The following is a 22197-nucleotide window of genomic DNA, read 5'->3' as shown; positions in this document are numbered from 1 at the left end:
TCCTGTGTTCCTGATTAATAAAATTCACATTTTTAAGAGATAAAAAGGAATTCACTATCTAAGACACTGGACTACATTAAGATCACATTAAGCTGAGAATCCATAAAAAGATTTTATCTACAACCACTACATCCACTTCAAAATTGTCTATGTATCAGTGCTTGACATAACATCAGCCTAACTTGAAATCTGAAATGGAAACTTCTTTCATTTAATTCTACTTACAAGGGAGTTGTTCAATCGCACATAAACACATTTAATGAGTGATTTTAAAAAAGAATACTTATGTCAAATAGCCTCAGTCCTGTGAGGAGCATTTACTAGCTTCAAAAAGTTAAGATCTGATTGTCTCATTTTTCAAACACCTTTTTATTCTTTCTACTTTTATCTGTATCCTTGCTAAAGCACAAAAGCAAGAAGTGAACACAAAAGATCATCTGAGGTATACTGAGCACAAAGCAGAAAGGAATAATAATAGTAATAACAGTAATAATAACAATAATAATGCAAAACATATCACTTCTGTCTAAAGTAAAGCTTGCTCCTTTGCTATAGCTTAATACTGAATTTTTAACTAACACTCAGGTTGATTCAGTCCACACATTTTGCTTTGTGTCTCCAGGCAGGTTGTGCTTGAAGATGTCTAAAGTAGGAACCATCTGTACCTCATCTGAGGTACAAACACCTCCATTTCAACAGCTCATCTCCATTGCAGTAGATATCTACTTAATAAAAATCAGCAGAACCTTGAAAAATATCCAGTAGAAGTAGAAATTTATTTTAAGAAATATTTCAAATGAAGTGTCAAACGATGTGGGACAATTTTAATTATAATATGGTCTTCCTAAGGGATAATTAATATCAGGTCCTGTAACCTACATATGAAGTTTTTGTTGCTACTTTATCCTTCCTGTGCTGCATGTCAAACTCCTCTGGAGAGGAACAGTGACACTGGTGCACACAGCCTGCCCAGTCCTCACCTGTCCCACTCAGAGACTGCAGGTCTCCACCAGGCTTCTGTTTCTCTAGGCTTGTATCTCACAGCCCCAGGCTGCTGAACAAGTCTCTCAAATACTTCAAATGATACAGGGGTACAGATGCTGAAATTTATTGTATCCAACAAAAGGCAAAGAAAATATTTTAGAATATCTACTCATAAAATGCCAGTTGTTCAGCATGTAAATAAACGTATTGCTACACCATAATCTGTAAAAACTGTAGTGACAAATACTTGAACTTTTTAAACAATAAGATTTTTATTTTCATGTTTATTTTTTATTTATTTATACAATGAGAGTGTCTTTGACAACACATTTCTGCAAATTCACAACTTAAAAAAACAAATCCCCCAAAATATTTAACATTGCTAGAATAATCAGATATTTGACTTCTTGGGAATACTTCAATTACATTCCCCTTCCCTGCACTGAGGATGCTGCTTTGAAATAATCTGTGATTTTCATACCTTATCCTCTATGCCACAGCCAGACAGAATATCCACCTGAAGAGACACTGTGTCCACAATACTCTTCCTCCTGGAGAGTCTGTCCTCATCTAGCATAAGAAGAAATTATCTCACTTTTTGCATAACACTCTTAAAACATGTTCAGTCAAATTTCTACCCATCAGATGCAGATTTATTTCCATATGCCTGTTTAACCCAAGATCATCTATTTTATCATTTGAACTGTGAAAAATGATACATTTAGAGTTACTGCTCTAAATTACTAAATATGAAGAAAATTAACCTTTTCATAGTCCCTCCCTCCTCTCATTATAGGTCTTTTCAACTTTCCCTTGAAAGTCCAGAATTTAAAAAACTGATGTCTTATTCAAATGCATAATAATAACAGAGCACATGATGATACACAGCTGTAAAATCCTTTACAAAAGCCTGACCTTTTTTTTTTTATTGTGAAATTGAAATATTAATGTCTTAATTTTAAGGTATTCTGAAACAGAAAAGGGCTTATGGAATATGATTCATTGACAGAAGAAACAAAGATTTATGAATGGAAATGAACAACAATCCTTCCTTATTCTTGTTGCTACAAGTACCATATTCAGCAAGTCTAAAAATCTACTGGGTGAAAAAAATTCTCTCCATTTCTCACTTCCTACAAATATTTTAGCAGGTCCAGCTGGTCTAAAAAGTTGTCAGAGTAAGACCAACTGTGCTGATACTAAAAGAAGCAAAACAATTTAATTAATGCATAAGGAGATTATGATCAAATGATCCATCATGATGGAATCTCCTTCTGTGACTGCAGTCCTAGGACATTGCACCACTAGTGTTTTCTCATTTTTGACATTTAATATATTAACAAAAGATTCTCATGAACAGTAAAAATACATTTTAAGACTTGTCACAAAGATCCTCTGACAAACAGACACTTGAGTGGCCTGACTTCTGTGTGTGTCATTTACAAAATCATGAATTGCAATGTCACATTTTAGATTTTAGCAAGGATCAAGCCGTTTGGACCTTGCTATCATTATCTGATGACTTGCACTGCACAGTTAGAAGCAGCTACAGGCACTTCATACTAAAAAAAGAGAAGAACTGCAAAACACCCCCATGACAAGGCAATTTATGCTGGTTCTTCTGCAACCTTTGTTTAAACCACTTCTAGCCAAGCAAAGTGCTTTTGCAGTGCAAATATTGAGCATGAACAAACAGAATTCATTCCAGCAGAGCTGAACATGCTCAGCTTTTAAAAACCAAGAAATAACTTTCAGAAGTCACATAAATGAAATGTCATTTTAAGATCAAGAGGCAGTGAAAGAACAAGATTAGTGAAAAACACCTAAATTCTACTAATATTTGCCAGGTTCTCAGACACCCTGAGCATTTGAAATGGCATTCTGAAGGATTTACTGAATTTTTAATCCCTGATGGCTCACTGGTACATGACCCAATACACTCCAAATCTAAGGAAAGCACCTCAGCCTGCAAGAGAAAACACCCAACAAAACCACATCTCTGCTGCCATCTTGCTGCTCTCTCTAGAACTGACACACAAACACCAGGAGATACATTTTAGGGACTACTTTGGACAGAATTCATTTTTGTAATGGATGTCTCACTAAACTTGCATATCAAATATGCCCATTTATCTCTAATTTCAACATATTAAGTGGGTAAAAAATTGTGACAATTACCATTTTTTTTTCTCTTATAAAATACAGTGTTCATCCACACACATGAAGGAGCCCAGGGGCTCAAGGACAGTGATGGAGCCCCAACACCCACTGGCCCAGCCCCTGCCAAGGCTGTCCCAGAAGCCCTGGCTCCATTGCCTGGGCAATGGGAGCAGCTCTGTGTGTCACCTCACTGACCAAGGTGGGCTCCACCACTTTTGATAAGGGACAATGGCTTTAAACTGAAAGAGGGTAGATTTAGATTAGATATTAGGAAGAAATTCTTTCCCATGAGGGTGCTGAGGCACTGGCACAGGCTGCCCAGAGAAGCTGTGGCTGCCCCATCCCTGGCAGTGTCCAAGGCCAGGTTTAATGAAGCTTTGAACAATCTGGGATAGTGAAGGTGTCCCCTGCCCATGGCAGGGGCTTGGAACAAGATGATCTTTAAGGTGCCTCTTTTCCTGGGTGAGGGACTCTGTTCTTTGTGCAGTCATTATCTTGAATGGCCAGTGATTAAGATGAATCATCATTCTTTGAACAATTGAGAGCTTCTTCCAACTTTCTACAGGTTTTTGTAATGTCACTCAAAGAGCTAATTAGTACCATCACAAAAATGATACCTATGATTCTAGTACCTGCTCAGGAAAACAAAACAGGAAACTACTTTTTGGTAGAGTACAAAATCATGAGCAAACACAACAGCAAACCCCACAGCAGCTAACATTGCTACAGGCATGTCAAGGGGAGAAACAAAAAAGACATAAGGAAACACTAAATCCACCAAGTACAACACAATTTCTGGCCTAAAGCTCTTTAGGCCTTCTAAAGCATTTTTGACTGCACATCCTATAGGGACACACCACAGGGCAGGAGAGCAGGCTGACCTACAGCTCATTTTTACCTTTTGACTTGTGTTTGCATTTATGAGGTTTTTTGCCTGATGGAAATAGAGTCAAATTAAATATATATATATATATATATATGTAAGTATATGTAGACAAAAAATGACTGAAGACTTTTAAATTAGTTTTCTCCCTCAAGTAAGAAAGAGAAACAGGTATAAAAATTTGCAAATACGAATGTGTTTCTAGTTGTTAAGAAGTATCAAGACATGAAACAAAGACAAGATGAGAAAATTATGTTCTATAAGGCATTGTTAGGCATCGTAACACTGATATTTGGAAATAGAAATAATTAGGATGAAATATTTACTGGCATTTTGGTTCAACCCTAGGTTTCACAGGAATATACAAAAAAAGGGATTGTTTCTTTATTAAGATTAATGATCTCTTTTGAAATACTACATTCTAGCTAATTTTAATAGCAGAAATGTAACATTTCATTGCTGTAAAAAAAGAAAAGCTTAGGAATTACAAAATATTCGCTTGGTCCTGATTCAGTTAAATGAAAAGCTTGGGAAGCTCAATATTCCACAGGATCACAGATTGATGAACTTAACTGTCTATGGCAACAGTCAAGAAAAAAGTTTTGGTTGCTGCTCTTTATAAAAAATGACAAAATCCCTGAACCCATCTTATTCACATTTACTAAGGATTAAATATGGCAATTTCTCATCACCTGCAGAGGCAGCTAATCACACTTGCAGCTAAACTCAATTAATGTTGATGTCAGAACTTGCGTCTCTTCCTGTGTGGGAACGCATTTTTAGCAAAGTGTACAAGAAAATCTTACTGAGGTCATTTGGGTACAAATATATCTGAGCTTCTAGAAGAGGCTTAACATAAATTTCAAACCAGGCTATCTTCCTCACTCCATTCTCATTCACTCAAAGCCTGTAACATTTCCTCACTTGCTGCCCACCTCTTCTGCCAATACTAAAATATAATGTTAACTGGTTTTAGGTGCCAGAAGAAATAAGCATAGGAACATTTTCTTTCTCAGTAGACAGCCAGCAACAGAAAACAGACACTGTGGCTGTGCTGGAACATATCACTAATGTGCCTGCTTGCATTTTTGGGACAAAACCACATCTGCTGTCTGGAGAGCCCAATTCCTCCCACAGTAACTATCCAAAAGAGAGATTCAAGAGCAGGCAGCAATGTCTCTGAATCAGACTGCAAGAGAACACGTCTGGCACTATCTGTATGTACTTTGGTTCTTTCTATGTGTGAGCTAGAGAATACAGAAATCACATTTTACTGCTAGGTACTTTAAAAAGACCATGCTTTGGGCTGGGGTATCCCCTAGTCATGGTTAAGAACAAATTTTTCAATCAATTTTTTTTTTAAGTAATTTGCTCAATTGGCTGTTGAAAATATATTAAAAGTGAAAACCACACAAATATCACATACTAGCTAGTCCTTCTCACATTATTCACTCAGCCTGTGCCACACCAACTCCCACAAACCTTCCTCAGGCAACACCTCATTTCCACTGCTACCTGACATTAAACTTGTATAAGTATCTGATGGAGGAAAATATCTCATTCTTGCTTAAATTAATATCTGCTCATTGACAGTTTAACTAAGGCAAATAAATCAGCACAAAACAGTGTGGCAAAAGGATGGAGTATCTTTCATCCAATGTTTACATGAAAAGGATAAAGCAAGCTGACTTGTATATTCTTTCTCATTTTCTAGATAAGTCAGTACAGGTATTCTTTTGAAGCAGAGACTTCATTAAAAAGAGTCAAAATGTGTTCTAGGACCTTCTGCCTCACTTCCATTCCTTAACGAAAAAAAATCTTCGAAATTTCTTAGCAATAATACAGTAGCTCATGAGAAAAAAAAACACCTTGAGAAGACAAAATGATCTGATTAGGTTTTGTTGCCTACCAGTCACATTACATTTCATTGGCACACAACACATTAGGAAAACATTCTTAAAAACTGGTACTAAGTGGTGCTGCTACAAATCACCACTTACCTGTTACCTGGGGCACATATGGAACTGACAGTCTTTCCACATTGTATCCACTGCCTCCTAATGATTCTGCAATCTTGTTGGTCAGGAAAAAGAGATCTGTTTCATCCTTCTCTAAGGATTTTGGAAGACTGTCAAAACATATATTTGAAGTTATTGTCTACCAATAGATATTTGTTGGTTAAGTAAAATATTTTTCTAATGTCTGTAAGCAACCAAGAAGGGTCAATGATAATGATTTGATGGAAATAAAGCTTGGTCAGTTTTTTAGGAATGAATACACACCTAAAATTAGTCCGTTGAAAACCTCTGCAGTATTTTAGATTACTTTAACACTTCTTGTTTATCTGAAATATGTTCTTCACCTATTCTGCTACATCTTGAGAGAATATGATCTCTGTTAAATTTTAAAAAATGCCAAACCTGCACAGCAACACTAATATTAATAGTAATTAATTAACTCTAATATTTGTCATTTGCCAGCAGTGTGCCCTTGTGGCAAAAAAGATTGAGGGTATCCTGGGCTGCATCAGGAGGTGGAGGGAGGAGATCTTTGCCCTTTGTTGAGCTGTGGTAAGGCCACACCTGGAGTGCTGAGTCAGGAGCTGGGCTAGCCAGGACACGTAGGGAGCCCATCACAGGGCTCCACAGGGTCACTAAGGTGGATTATGGGGCTGGAGCATCACTCCAGTGAAGAGAGAGAGAGCTGGGCCAGTTCAGCATGGAGAGAATAAGGTGGATCTCATCAGTGTGTAACAGCTCCCTTAAGGGAGGGAGGGTGGAAAGGCCTCAGAACTAGGCACCTCTCAGTGCTGCTCTGTGACAGAACCAGAGGCAATGGGCACAAACTGACACAGGAGGTTCTGTCTGAACATCAGGAAACACTTTTTTGTGTGAAGGTGAGGGTGACCAAGCACTGGCACAGGTTACCCAGAGAGGCTGTGGAGTCTCCATCCCTGGAGATATTCCAAAGCATCTGGGTGTGATCCTGCACAGTCTGCTCCAGGTGACCCTGTTAAGCATGGGGCTTGGAACAGATGACCTTGAGATCCCTTTCAGCTTCACCCATTCTGTGATTCAGTGAAAATTTATTTTGCTGTGTTAGCACACTGAGGATCCTATTGTGTATAAATGCCTCTGACTACTATAAAAAAGTCTGAAGCCCCTTTTTTTCCCCTCTAAGTGTACATGCTTTTAATGTTGGGATTCTTCTGGCTGTCCAGAACACTATAAAACCTCTGATTGTTTTCACATATGGAATATTTCTCAATGATGTATGATTTTTAATAGCAAAATAGGGGCTTCACTGTCCACTAATTCCCATTTTGTGTCTACTTACTTGGATTTGTCTTTGAAAATTGTTTCTGGTAGAAAATAAGCTGCTTCCACACTTCTGGTTTCAATGACCTGAAAAAAACCCCCCATGTCAAATAGTACAAATGGAATAGTTTCCATAGCTGTTTTCTTCAACACCTAACCTTCACTAATATCAACCACAACACAAATGAGACATCTGGGATTTCTTTTAACCAGGGAAAGAGACTGTGGCTCTCACCTTTTAGACTAAAAATCTGATTCTCATGGTCTTATGCATGTCAATACTATTTTAGCAATGACAGTGGGGCCATCAAGCATTATACCAGATAGAGATTTGGCCCTTTATATATGGCACCATAAGCAAAATAAAATGCTGTATTTTGAGATAAGATTATTTTATTTATTATCTTAAGAGTCAGCAAGAAATGCCACGAGAGACTGAAGATCAAGAACAATGTCAGTGGACACAAACAGGAGAGATCAACACAACAAGCCAGCACCTGACACAAGTTATTTACTGATTTTACAGCAGACTGTATATTGTTCTAAATTACCTGCAGTATTTAACCATGTCTTACCTTGCTGACATGCTGACAGAAGGCAGGCACTGCAATCATCTGACTCAGGAAGTTTAGATATGCTGCAACCAATGCCATGACACCACAACGATTAAACATTGGCAGATTATCCTCATTGATGATGGCAATGTCCTGAAATAGAAGGGGTAGCATCATGTTTACAAAGTTAGCAGGCTGTCCTGAATACATGGAAGTCAAATTATCATTGGTAACACTATCTGACATATGATGTTTATCTGATATTACTTAACATTTGGTATCTCTCATCTTAAAATTCTAGTCTTTCAGCTCACTTGTGAAATAGGAATATATTGATCTGAAGTTAGAGAGCTTAAAAGATTCAACCATTATGAAGAAAAATAAATTTACTCAACTCAAAATTCTGTTTCTCAGACAGGAAGTACAGGTTAGTGACTGGTAGTCTCTTGTCCTTACCACCTGTTGATCATAATATTTTCTCAGGAAAATTACAAACAGCAGTTTGATAATAAAGATCACCAGTGTGAATCACAGATACAGCACAATAGAAGGAATTAATTAATGCATATTGGCACTTCTGTGTTTATTCAGATTGCATTATTTTTGCTCTAGTAAAACTCCTAATGTCATTTCCACCAAGTAAGGATTTGGTTCAATTACATATTTTAAAATTAAGGATGCAAACTACATTTCAGATATTTTATAATACAGCTGTACATTTAGGAATAAGGTTAATGACAGAATATACTGCACATACAGGGCTTGATTTCATCAAATTCCCAGGGCACATGTTAGCAGTACTTTATTTTTGATTTCAACACAGATAATATGTTACCCAGTTTTCCTGAGGACTGTATGCAAGCATGGGTTAATATTTGAACCTATTAAGGAAATGTTAAGGAATAAAGCCTAAAACACTAACAGAATATTACTCTAAGGTAAGATTTCATAGCGTGGTTTAGTAACTATTCCCAACCAATCAATTAATTATACAGAAGCGCAGACAGTCCATACATTTTATACAGAACACAAGATCATAGGTTGAGAGAACACCTTGTCAATCTGCTAATGAGTATCAGTGATTCTATTAAATGTTTCAAAAAAATGTCACATCTGCTGTTTTTCCTGAACAGCACATGCTGTGGAAGTTTGTTACAAAACTGATTAGATGAAGTTTCCCCATCAGTAAGTGGTACATACAAAGTGCACTTCCTTAGTGACCAATCAAGTCCAGACCAAATTATGGGATTTCAAATTTGAAGATCAATACACAAAACCCCCCAGTTCTTCACATCTCCAATTACACACTGAATTGTCAGTCAATGAACCCAACACAGACCCATACCTGCAAGGCAATTGCTACTCTAATGAGGTCAATCACCACTTCTTCATTGGCCAGTTCTATTGTGGTAAGAGCTAGAGATGTAAACAGGAGTTCAAAGTTCTTCTGGACATTGTCTTCTTCTTTGCAGCCTAGGTAGATGTGTCTGTACAACTGCTGACCATGCTATGAAAGACAAAAAAGGGAAAATGAGTATTAAATAATACAGTAATTTAGGTTAGAAAGGGTATTTGAAGGTCTTCGGGTCCATCTATGTACTCCAAACAGGGCCAACTTTGATGTTAGATCAACTGAGAATTAAAAAAACAAAAAAAAAGGATAAAATACATGATGTACACATAGATAAGCAAGCACAAGTCTACTTAATCAAGTAGACTTCAAGTTTCTAATAACAGCTTCTTTATAAACACTGTTCTATTTTATGCACAAATGTACAGATAGAGAAGATGATACAGAGAATTGCATGACTACTGCACAGTATCAGCTGTTAGAATTAATTTCCTGTTGAAATATTAGGAAAAAAAATGCCCATTTATGAAAAGGAGAAACCAAAAAGCAATCTTGAAATATTCTTCAAGAACATTTGGGACATTTCAAGAACTCATTTTCAAGAACTGATGAGCTCCAAGTGCTATCCTTGTGAAGACATCAAATTTGTTCATTAAGCAGCTCCCCTCAAACAGCAAACCAAGAAAAAATTCTGCTAGAAGTTGTTTCAGAAGGTGAGCAGGGCTCATCTACTGCCATGTGTAGGGAAGCTGCAGCTCTAGTGAAGAATACAGGTCATTTAATGAAAGACTCTCCACTTCAAAAGTGATTTTCTTCTCATGATACTGTGCCTAACCAAATTTCAGTAAATAAACTATTACCTTAACACAAAAGAAAAATGCAAACACAAGAAACACAGGATAAGCAGCAGGTGCTGTATGGAACAGAGAGCTCAGTACCACCCCAGAATTCTTAAACTGGAGGGGGACACAAGTCTGTATCTGCTGACACAAATAATTTTCAAGACCTAAATACTAACTCTAGATGTATTAATTCAGCTCTAGAAGGAGGAAGAAAAATTATTTTCAACCTCTCTTTTTCAAACAGGACATATTTACTTGAGAAATAATGATGGAATTGTTGGTCTTTTCATTATCTCTAAAATCAGAGTTGCTCAAATCCACATTGGATTTAGAAAAGAGGGGAACACAGCTATCAGCAAAGCACAGAAGCTACTACAAAATAAAGGTTAGCTGTTTAAAGACCCAGTATATTTGGAAAATAAAAGTAATTAATTTTTTTATCCCACTGATAAAGAATTGCATTCTAATAGGAAAATAAATGATTATGTGAATTTTATCAATATGTATCTTTCTAGATGACTGGAAAATGCAAGAAGTTAAGTATTTCCCTTCAAAGAAAGGATAAATATAAACTGAGCAACTGGTCTGAGACCAAGAGTTATGTGCCTGTGTTTGGTTCCATTCCACCTGGATGTGACACCAAATTGCCTCAGGATCCCCATGCAGCATCAAACAAGCCCAAATGGCCGTCCAGATATTTATGAACTTCTGGAAATGCCTCATCCCTGTCCTTTGATTATGCAGAGCATCTGGGTGGAGCAGGCTGCTAACATGCACACCTACACCAGGTGAGTAACAGTATCACACAGATAATCATTGACTGACTTCATTGCTCAGGGTTAACATATTTTTTAGAAGGTTGTATGCTCTTTTCTTGACCTGTGAAGAATCTCTTTTCCTCTTCTGCCCTTTTGTTCAGATCAATATTAACAACTCAAATATTTAGTTTGACAGCTACAACTTTCATCTAGCAAAATACATCTAATCCAAATTGCTTTAAATCATAGATAATAAATTAATGAATTAAAATTTAATTCACTTTTTAAAAGACACATTACTAATAATTGCCAATGTTGGAGTATTTTTTATATTTGTATTATTCCAGTTGAACACACACTGGAAGAATATTAACTGGACTAACTTATAGCAAGAACATTTATCTTGCAAAGTTACTTAGATGCTGTACAACTCTAGTTTGCATACTATTACACGCAGTATTTTGGCCTACTTCAGTATTATTTTTTTGTTTGTTTACACACCTACACAGATAAACCAGTCAGGAATGACAGAGCACAGTAACAACTTTATGCATCTTTCCCACATAATACCCAAGGTATCTATTGTAAGCCATTTCACTCCACTTAGTATCATCTAAAATAACCCTGGTTTTATTTAGAGACAAATATACTGAGAAGTCACCTGGTACAAAGTCTTGTGAAAATAATCTTTTAAGAAGATCACTGTTTTGTGCACAGTTAACTTTCTTTGACATCTTTACCTAAAACATAAGACACAAGTCTCTGTACCACAGCTATAAAAAGATTTCTAAATACAAAATTGTCTAAAAATACAGCAAAATAAAAGCCAAACTAGTGAAAAAATGCTACAGAGCAAAAATTAAATGCTGTGCAGGGATCTAACACTGGGGAGATCTTTTCAGAATCATGGTTTTGACATATGCTGTTCTAATTTCATGCATATAAAGATTTTAACTGAAGACATAAATTAAAATTTTATTGCATGGAATCATCTTTCAAGTATCTAGAGAACCTCAACACTGAAATCACTGTAACTTGATTAGAATAATTTGAAACTGATCTTTGTGCCTTGTTGCAAAACCACAGCTGTAGAAGAAAAGCAAAAGCACTGGTTCACTTACTTATTTCTAGATAGAAAAGTGATGTTTCATTCTATTACCTTTTTCATGAAGCTCACATCTTGCCTTGAAATCTTGTCTCGTTTTATCTTTAGATCAGAAACATCTGGTATTATTCTACAAATGAAAGAGATGTGTTGTTTCAGAACAAAAAAATAAAGTTGGAAATTAGGAGAATGTGGAATACAGGAACTATTCAAACAGATCTTGACCCAATTCCCATTTTAATTATATCCATGCTTAACAAGAATATTCAAATTTCAGTTGAAGATGGAGAACCAGAAAGAGAATAATCATATATATAAAGAGAATAATCATGATAATCATGTATTTTTTTATCTACATAAAATAAAAATAAATATTAAATTCTGTCTTCTACATGATAGAATTTGTGATAGAACTATGATATTTGTAATGGTTCTTTAAGTTACTGTGCTCTGAGGCTTACCTGTAAAACTCTTGCCATGAATAAATGACACTGAGCACCGTGCATTTACCAAAACAGTACATTAATAATTCATTTTAGCAAAAACATTTAAAAATCAACAGCAGTTGTCATTCAAGTGAAGCACTGGAATTTCAGCAGGCCATAAATGAAGAGCAGTACCTGATCCCTCTGAGCTTGGCTCTGTTGTCGTGCCGGTCGATGAGGTTGTGCAGGATTTCCAGCACCAGCTGCCTCAGCTCCGAGTCCTCCATGAGTGACGGAGACAGCAATGGGTCCAGAAAGGGGGCAGGAAGGGCATTACTGATTGTTGTGGCTTTGTATCCTGAAGTCACCTGTGCATTGTTTGAAATAAAATTCATGTGGCATTACTGCATTGTAAGAATTAATCACAGCTGTCACTTCTTAGTGGGATTGCTTTGGCATCCACAAGGTAGATTCAAATTGAAGTATTGTATTAATTTTGAAAATTCCTGACCTCAGTATGAATTTGGAAGGATGTCAGCATACATTTTCAAATTAAGTCACTCAGGCTAAAAGGATTTTTCAGTATCCTTTCTTTAAAAACACACTCTGAATCAAAAAATAAAGGTATGATTTATGATTTGGTTTTTTTATATGGCCTATGAAAAGCTGCAGGGCATAAATTGAAGATGATAGGAATTCCAGTCAATAATGACAATAGAGATTTTTCCATTTCAGGTTATGAGCTGTTCGCATATGGTAGAGTAAGCTCAGGTGAAATAAAAAATGAGAAACCAGGGCCTATATGTACACCTCAGTAATTTATGGATACTATTTTATTGAAAAACATGAAGTAAACAAATATCACTTTCTTAGAAAACTGGTGCCATAGTGCTATTTTGAAAATTACTACTATCCTACACATGTCTCATTCAGTTACTTTTAACTAAAGCAAATTCTGCAGGTACATAAAGAAAAATAAACTTCTAACTAACTACTAATTCAAATTTTAATTAGCTGAACATCTACAGTAGCCAGAGGTATTTAAAATTTACCATTCCTTAAAATGGAGGTTACCAGAATATTACAATCTCAAAATATTTTACAAAGTACATATAACCTGTTGAGGATGAGGGGAGCAAAATTATTCCAAATTTAATTACAATAAGCAATTTTCATCCAAGGCTTACATAATAATTTATATGCATTCCATACCCTTAAAGTTCTTATATGAGAGCTGTGTTTTACTGGTTTTGGGGGCGAGACGTCATTTTCTTGACAGCAGCACATGGGATACTGTGTTCTGGATTTGTGACCAAAGCAGTGCTGGTAACACAGATGATTTGGCTACTGCTGAGCAGGGCTCACACACCTCCAGAGGAATATTCCATATTAAAATGTGTCATGTTCAGCAGCAGAACAGGAGGCAATTTGTGAGGGCTGCCACTGCTCAGGGACTGGCTGGCTATCAGTTGGTTTGTGGTGAGCAGTTGGGATTTTGTTTTATTTTATCATTACTTCTTTTTCTTGTTTCTTAGTTTTGTTTTTCTTGGTTTCCTTTTTTTACTTACTAAACTGTCTTCATCTCAACCCACTTCTCTCACTGGTGCTGTTCTGGTTCTCTCCCCAGGCCTCTGGGGCTGGGTGAGTGAGTGCCTGGGTGCTCCCTGGTGCTCTGGGTTAAACCTGAGTGAGCACAGTGCCCCAGCTTAGCTGAGGCTTCCCAGGGGATGTGGCTGACAGGAGCACCAGGGGACAAGAAGGTATCTGATCAATCATTCTGAACATGGAAAATGACTGATATCACAAGCAGCAAGGCTGCAAAACTAAGTGCACACTTTTAATGAAGTGCCAGATTTCAACTGCCTATATAGCATTAACTTGTCTGCCTGTGTATACCTGACAACAGGCTAATTATGTTATGAAATACTTTCTTTTGTATAGAATACATGACGTATAATACTGGGTTTTTTCCAAAATATTTATCAATTATTAATTTACTAAGCATCAGAACAGTGACTTTCACACCTCTGTGCCATGATGGGATTTTACTTTCATATTCTAAAAGAGATGCAAACCAAAATTCAGGGTCCAAAATGTTAAATCCCTTCCACATGTACACTCTGACTCCCTTAAGGCACACTTACAGGCTTTGTAGCATCCAAAATCATGATTCTTACCTGTTTTAATGCAATTTTAATACTGGTGAGATGAATATTGTCAGGAACAGTTTAGACATACCCGAGCCTATGTTTAATGAAGACAATGTGCAAAATGACCACCTGAGGTCCTTGCTAAGAAGTTTTCTATCCTTAAATTGCAACTCCGAATGCCCAGCTCTTTTGCAAACCAGAGTCTAAGATTTCAGATTTTGTCTAACACCATACACGAGTTTCATGCCAAAGCAGGGATAGAAACTCATTTTCCAAGAGGACATTCTTCTGCTTTAGTTTGTGAAATCATTGCCCTATTTGAGTCACTAAACAGTTTTGAGCTTCCGCAACAAAACAGGCCAGGATTCTACTGGCAGGAGCCTCCTTTACTAGCCTCTTTTTGATTTTTACCATCTGGGTCTATTTCCAGAAATACTCTTTGAAGATTTACAGCTGAAAAATGTATTTGTGATAAAAAATTCAATCAAACCTTACAAGAAATTTCGGAAACATTAGGAAGGAAAGAACAACTGTGTCTGAGGTATCCATTCCTATGGTTTTAAAAACATTGGCCATATTACTAATTACCACTTTTCCAGACTCAGAGATGAAAGTGATTTCACTTTGATGTTGCCAGTACTGCTGGCAGAACTCAACCTACTCTAGGATGTTCTTTTGGATCTGCAGATCCAATTACAACTGACATTCACTGAAGTGCTCTAAGAGATGGAGGTGTATTTCTTGTGCTGTTTGGAATGTAAGTTGGAAAAATGCTTTCACAATATTACACAATAGAATTACAGGTCTGTGCAATATGAATGTATGTTTATTTTCATAGTCCAGTGTTGTTATACTGTACTTTTATATGTAAGTATATACATAAAGTGAAACACTGTGTGTTTATAACATAGTATACTGATCACAAAAGGCTTACCATAAGTAAAGATCTCAATAACATGATTTGAATCCTCCTGGTTCCCAAATCTCTGCAATTGGAAAAAAAAATTTGCAAATTAGGTTTTCTTGCATATCTTTGAAATATTATTCTACTCTAGACATTATTCCCATTTTTGACAAGTGAATACAGCAGTCTTGGAAGGGATGCTGAATGATCATAGATAAAGGAAAGTATCTCCAACTGAGCTGCAATAATTAAATGTTTTTGAAAGACACATTTATAGGAAGGCTGAAAAAAAGGAGCACATTCAGTTGAAGAAAAAATGAAATTGTATTTGTGAAGGAGGTATAAATCTTTTTGTTTTACTCAGAAATCTCTAAAATGTTTGACCACTACAAGCTTGATAGTTTGTTACTTTCACAAGCATCAGCACTGAAAATTTCTTCTGGAGTCTTAAGAAATGTGGACATTTCTTCTTTAGGCCAGACCCCAAAACTTTGAGACTGGAAAAAAAGTTATTGGCAAAATCAGTAAGAAAAACTGAAAGATTCCTCAGCTTTCATATCACAGGAAGGTGCATGAAACACTACTTGACCTGTTCTTCATCTGTTTTCATTTCCCTCCTGCAGGTACTAAAAGTAGCCAAATAGCTGAAGGTACATAGTCACTATTCTTGCAAGGTCTTAGGAGATCGAAGTGCGCTTGGAATAAATTGTTCCATTCACAGAGATTCTTTCAGGAAAGTAAAAAAAGTTCAAGCCATTTTCCCCATTAAATAGTGTAAAAGAAGACCAACCCTCTTCACAAAAGTTGGTCATTACATAACAGTGGAAGCTTCTACCTTAACGGGTACAATCCTGGCTGTCTGTATCAATCAAATGTCTTGGGCAGCAGAAATCAAAATTCTAAGTAATGCCAGACTTTATCAGCAATCTCAGAGTGACATATGCACATCATAGTAACACACTGCTCATACACATGTTTACACAGAATCTCATAAATGGAAAATTATATAGTTATAAAAAAAACAACCACTACCCTCAATTGTTAATCCAAGTAGAGAATTTCATATGGATTGGTGCTTCAAATACTTCCACAATGAGTGACAACTGCTTGGCACAGACTTACATCTTCCATGGAATAGCATCCCATGCTGCAGGGATATTTTATGAAAAGCTCTAAGAAGCTGGAGAATGACAATGACTTCCTACTTAATCTATGAGGGGATCACTTATGGGGTGCAAAGTGTCTGTGCACATCTGGAAAGAACAGCTGCAGCCTTTTCAGTGACTTCCCCACACTGAGGAAATGAAGTCTTTTAAACAAAATTATTCCTGTTACAAGGAAGAGTATCCAGTATAGGGTGACTTGTAAATTGTGGGTTTATTAAGTCTGTCCACTTACAGCTTTTTCCTATTTCTGAATACACAGGAAAAATCCAAAACTCACTGGAGTTTCTGCAGTTATTTCTTAATCTGAAGTCAGCTTGTACAGAATTTAAATAAAAGAACAAACATTAAAAACAGTTTGTAAATTATGCAATTTATAACTGAATTCCTCTCATGTTCAAAACCCACATATAAAAATTACAGCATTAACAACCATAAAGTTCATAATTTCAGAAAAAATTGTACTAATGCAGAGATAAAGAGTATTTTAGTGAAAAATAAATGACCTTCCAATCAGGTAATTTTTATCAGTAAAATGTCTGTAGGTTGATTTAATATTGTTGACACTGAGCTTGTCTTGGTTCTGCATAGTATTTCGTACAGCCCCTAAGGAGTGAGAATTTGCATTTCGCTTTTCTTAATGTTTTTCACTTCTTAATTCATCAGGATTCTAAAATCTAGATTTTTAATTTGAAATTGAAAAATACAGGATATACAAACCCAAGGTTACTGGGATCCAGTGATTGTGAAGTTGCTCCCAATACTGGTACTTTGCTCATAATGAACATCATAATCTCTGATCTCTGGTAATCTGGAAGATTGCTTCCAAAAAATCCTAAATAAAAACAGAAAGAAATTGCAGAAGAAAAAGAGATATAGGGCTCTTCTCTTTATAAGAAAAGCCTTTAAAATACAAGGAATATATTAACAGGTCAAAATAGATGAAGAATAAACATATGACTTGTTTTAAGGCATAATCTAATATTTATTTTTACTGAATGATTTTAGTGAGTCTTTTTCATGATACTTTCATCTTTGAATACTAAAACCTAATTTTATCCTCCTCTAAATATACAATTTAAAAATTAAATATCTGGAGTCTATTAACTTGTACCTAGTGAAGAATTGTGTTTCTCATGGCACATAGTATTGTCTGTTTATTGGAGAATAAATATTACAAGTGAGGGGACAGAAGTCCCAGAGACCTACAAGTATTTTAGGACTAAATCAACAGGAGATGCTGATTTCTCTCTGGTGACCTGTGACAGGACATGAGGAAATGGGATGGAATTGCATCAGGGGAAGTTCAGATGGGACATTAGGAAAAGGTTCTTCACTAAAAGGAAGGTTGGCCACTAGATCAGGCTTCCCAGAGAAGTGGTCACAGCACCAAGCCTGACAGAGGTCAAGCAGTACCTGGACAATGCTCCCAGGCACATGGTTTAGCTGAAGCAGTCCTGGGAGGAGCAGAGAGTTGGACTCAATGATCCTTCCAACTCCAGATAGTCTATTTTATTACTATGAAATAGTATACCATTAATTTCAGTAGAAAGAAGCTTCACAAAAGGTTGGTTTGTGGGATTTTTTTTTGATGGGAGTTGAACATTTTAACTTGGGAACGTTACTGAAATGGTGAGAAATAATCTACTATATACTTGTTAGTGCTCTTCAAGGCAAGCAAAGGTACAAACATTTAAGCTAATCTCCCGTGTTCTTTAAGAATAGGATTGCATATCAAAAAAGCACCCCAATATACAACATCACTGTCACAAGGGAAAATCTGAGAAACAGGGAGACATTGCTGAGAAAATAATTTCAACTGCTGTGCATTAAAGTACTTCAGTTAAGTCGTGGTAGCACAACTGGCCATTAGGTGTCATTGTTGCTACTATGTTTAACATTCATTTCTATCAATTTCAAAGCACTACCTATGAAAAAATGTATTATTACTGTATACAACTTTTTGCAGTGATTTTCATAGAAGGACTAATAGTAGTTCTGCACCAAACGTAGAGATTTCTACATTTCAAGGGCCACATAATAATATAATTAAAATTAATTTTAAGTCCACCAGCATTTTTAATTTTCATAACCTTCTTGGCTACGTGTTCAGTTAGCATTTAAAAGAAAAACCTTTCAGAAATCAAACACATAAAGCAAGCCTGAGAATGAGAGGCAAATACAATCAGAGAAACCACATTTGGTAATAGTGTAGTAGTATTGCTTCATGATTCAAGTTGGTCCAATATCATCTCATTGGGGAAGAGGAAAAGGGGAGAAATTTTAAGTGAGCCTGTGCCAATTGTATAACTCACCAATTGTTTGAATAATTGCATTCTGGACAATCCTCTCATCACTCTCCTTGGAGCTGATGCTCAAAGTGGAGCTTTCACAGGAATTGCGCCGGTCACTCAGCTCAAAGTCAACGCTGATGCGCAGGTGCTTCAACAAGGTATTGAAAACCTCCAGAACAGTTGGGCCTGGAAACAACAAATAACACTGATTGCACTTGTCAAGGGGGAGATGTCTGAAAAAAATTAAAACTGGGCTTTTCAATCCATTTTCACAAGTAATGAGAGTAGGATAATGAAGAGAACAAAGTGAATTATAGTGTTTGAGGCATCACGACTAGAGAAAAACTTTTGAGGTGTGCCTACACTTTGATACTTTAGAAATTAACCTGGAATCAGGAAATACAGTTAGGTATGTAGTATAATCCATTATGATTCACTACTGGTCTGGTCAGGATGGAGGTAACCTGATTTTCCTTGTGCATGCAGCTTTTGCTCCACCCATCTAACTGTCCTGATCTTGCTCCATGAAACTTCTCACTTTCTTTCTACATTGTCCCTGTCCTGTGGGAAAGGGGAGTGCAAACAGCCCAGAGACAACTCACCATGCAAGTTTCAGATACAAAACAGAAGTGGTTGCTGGAATTAAGCACCAGGAATGGATTTAACTGCAGGTACTTGCCCCTGAACTTCAGTTATTTCAAAACCTGCTACTAAAATCCAGTTCTATACATTGGAGCAAATAATGAGCTCTTTTCATCATATGGTAAAAGATTTCACAAGTCTGTGAACGCAAGAGGAAGGACACATTCAGGCTCAAGCTAATGAAGCAAAACAATATTTCAGCTGGACACCAAAGAACTTCATGAAAAGAGCACTAGAGCATGCACCTCTTGATAACTACTCTTATTTCAAGGAACTATCTTAATTTTAAATTACATTATTTCACCTTATTTCAGCTTCTTCACACTCAATAAGGAAACATTTCTCAAAGATCATTCTACTTCTGCAATATTCAGGTCACAGCTGTATCACAAAGCAACAGTGCTCTTGACATTTTGTAGTGACACATGGTTCTCTCAGACTTTATGATTTCTTTCCACACAGGAATATCTGCCTTTCACAATTTTTTCAATCATTTTTTCGATGCAAAGGATTATATAAGAGTCAAATAACCAAGTGTATATGCTTGGAGTAATTGCAAACTTAAGTAAGATTTCAAGCATTTATCAGCAAAAAGGAAAAAAAACATTATACACAAAACCTTTTCAAAATGTTTCCAATCACTCTGAAATCAAAGTGAAAATGAGCACTATCCTACAAATTTATCCTTTGACTTGATGCCTTTAATTTAATACAACTTACCTATTGATCCTTTAGCTGCTATTGCAACTGCTTCCAGAAGAACCTGAATAATGCCAGCACGAACTCGTGCTGAATCCCTTTTGCGGACATCAAGGTGTCCAAGGATTTCTTGTATTACATGATGGGAATATTGTGCCTATTAAGAAAACAGACAGAAAATCTTCATCTGTGACTTTAACAAGAATAAGCTCATACATCACTCAGCTATGGTCATGACCATGTTCCCATTCTGCAACATTTTCATTCAGAAACTTATCAGAAGTACAATCAATTAATGACTAAATATGGATTCAAAAATATGCCATGTCAGATGAAGAAATACGGGTTCATTCAGCCAGCCCAGTGTACAAAAGAGTTCTTTAAAATATCCAGGAACATCTGCAAGCACAGAGGAAGCATGAAATTGTCCCTCACTCAGCTAACTGCAGTTCAAAGAATTCAGCACTATTGATGTAAATGGTGAGAAAACTCAGCTTTCTCCCACAAACCTGGAATTTTACACTTTTATCTTCTGGGCATCTCTGTTTGATGCACTTAAAGAATAATACCTTGAGGTTTACAGCAGACAATGACAGCCATAGAATGGCTTGAGTTGTGAGAGATCTTCAAGACCATCTTGTTCCAAGTCCCCTGCCATGGGCAGGGACAGCTTCCACTAGACTGGGCTGCTCAAAGCCCCATCCAACCTGGCCCTGAACACCTCCAGGGATGGGGCAGCCACAGCTTCCCTGTACAAGCTGTTGCAGTACCTCACTACTCTTCTGGTAAAGAATTTCTTCCTAATATTAAAATCTCTACCTTCCCTCCTTCAGCTTAAGGCCACAATACAGGCTGTCCACTATTAAAAAGCCTCAGAATAACAGTTGCATGTGAACTTGGTCTTTTGGGCTGGAAAATCAGCACAGCTGTATTGGCATAGAAAAATAACCAACCTGAGAGATTTCTTTGTCAAGCACCATGTCACACCAGCACCCTGCTCCTTGTTCTGGAGAAGGACCACCCCACTACCTTCCCTTGAATCTTTTGGATTCTTTGACTTCATCTACTGTCTACCATTAGCATAGTGAGATGAGCATTGAAACCTCTCTCCAGTGCTTGAAACAAGGAAAAAAAAAACAAGATAAAATCCTACCTGTATAGAATACATGATGATTTTAAAGCAGGAAACAGCAAATTCATTAGGATCCCACAGTTTATGATGGTCTAAATGTCTGCAAGCAAAAATTAAGACATAATGAAGAAATTATACTGTACAGATATAACAAATGGTATCCTATGAATTTTCTCAAAATTCACCTCAAAGGGATTATTTACTAACATAAAATTTCTATACAATAACTTATGAGAAATTTAGAACTTCAGAAAAGTACTGGTTTTGTAGGTTTAGGATATGATCACAAAACATTTGGTTGAAAAGAGATTCCTGTTCTGGAAATTTAAGGAACCTAGATACATCAAACATATACAGTTAAGAATACACTCTTTCCACAGAGTGCTGGGACATTAGATGCTTTTTTACATTAAAGGAATTTGCTGAAGGTTGTAACACCTTGAAAATTTATACTTCACAGACGATAAGGAAGTTGTTTTGAATTACAAGCTGCAAAATAATTAGGGCTGAATGCTCCATCCAGAATAGAAACTCTGAGAAATATTTTTGTTTTCATGGTGGTTTCATAAATAAAATATATGGAAAACAAAAAAAGAGTTGCTCTTTGTGTGTATATGCCTTTACGCTCTGAAGCATTTCAACACTTACTGCAAGAAGGATCAAAACAAAATCCCAACAAAAATGCATCAGATTCTCTATAAGTGGAAGAGGAACCACAAATGAAAAAAAATTTATCAGTGTTTCAAGCAAATACAAAAAATTCTGCTTAAGCAGAAGTGTTGAAAGCTACGAATAGGGCACACAGATTTTTGCAAAAAAGCAATCTGTGTCCCT

The 22197-nt window shown here is 36.5% G+C and overlaps 1 protein-coding gene across 6 annotated transcripts in view; it reads right to left on the bottom strand.

Moving 5' to 3' along the window:
- The window catches only part of EFR3A (EFR3 homolog A), a 75496-nt gene that overhangs the window by 7828 nt on the left and 45471 nt on the right, over window positions 1–22197 (bottom strand). For all 6 annotated transcript variants that reach the window (XM_058801177.1, XM_058801132.1, XM_058801168.1 and 3 more), the window contains 12 exons: window positions 21385–21463; window positions 20253–20388; window positions 18912–19076; window positions 17317–17431; window positions 15464–15515; window positions 12575–12747; window positions 12009–12084; window positions 9244–9405; window positions 7920–8051; window positions 7364–7431; window positions 6028–6155; window positions 1466–1554 (listed from right to left, as the gene is read on the bottom strand). In XM_058801177.1, coding sequence (XP_058657160.1) covers window positions 1466–1554; window positions 6028–6155; window positions 7364–7431; window positions 7920–8051; window positions 9244–9405; window positions 12009–12084; window positions 12575–12747; window positions 15464–15515; window positions 17317–17431; window positions 18912–19076; window positions 20253–20388; window positions 21385–21463 — 1375 coding nt within the window. The remainder of the gene's footprint in view (window positions 1–1465; window positions 1555–6027; window positions 6156–7363; window positions 7432–7919; window positions 8052–9243; window positions 9406–12008; window positions 12085–12574; window positions 12748–15463; window positions 15516–17316; window positions 17432–18911; window positions 19077–20252; window positions 20389–21384; window positions 21464–22197) is intronic.

The sequence above is a fragment of the Ammospiza caudacuta genome, chromosome 1, assembly GCF_027887145.1.
Source record: "Ammospiza caudacuta isolate bAmmCau1 chromosome 1, bAmmCau1.pri, whole genome shotgun sequence".
Taxonomy (NCBI): Eukaryota; Metazoa; Chordata; class Aves; order Passeriformes; family Passerellidae; genus Ammospiza; species Ammospiza caudacuta.
Note: the sequence above shows the minus strand (reverse complement) of the source record. Positions and strands in the feature narration are given on the sequence as shown.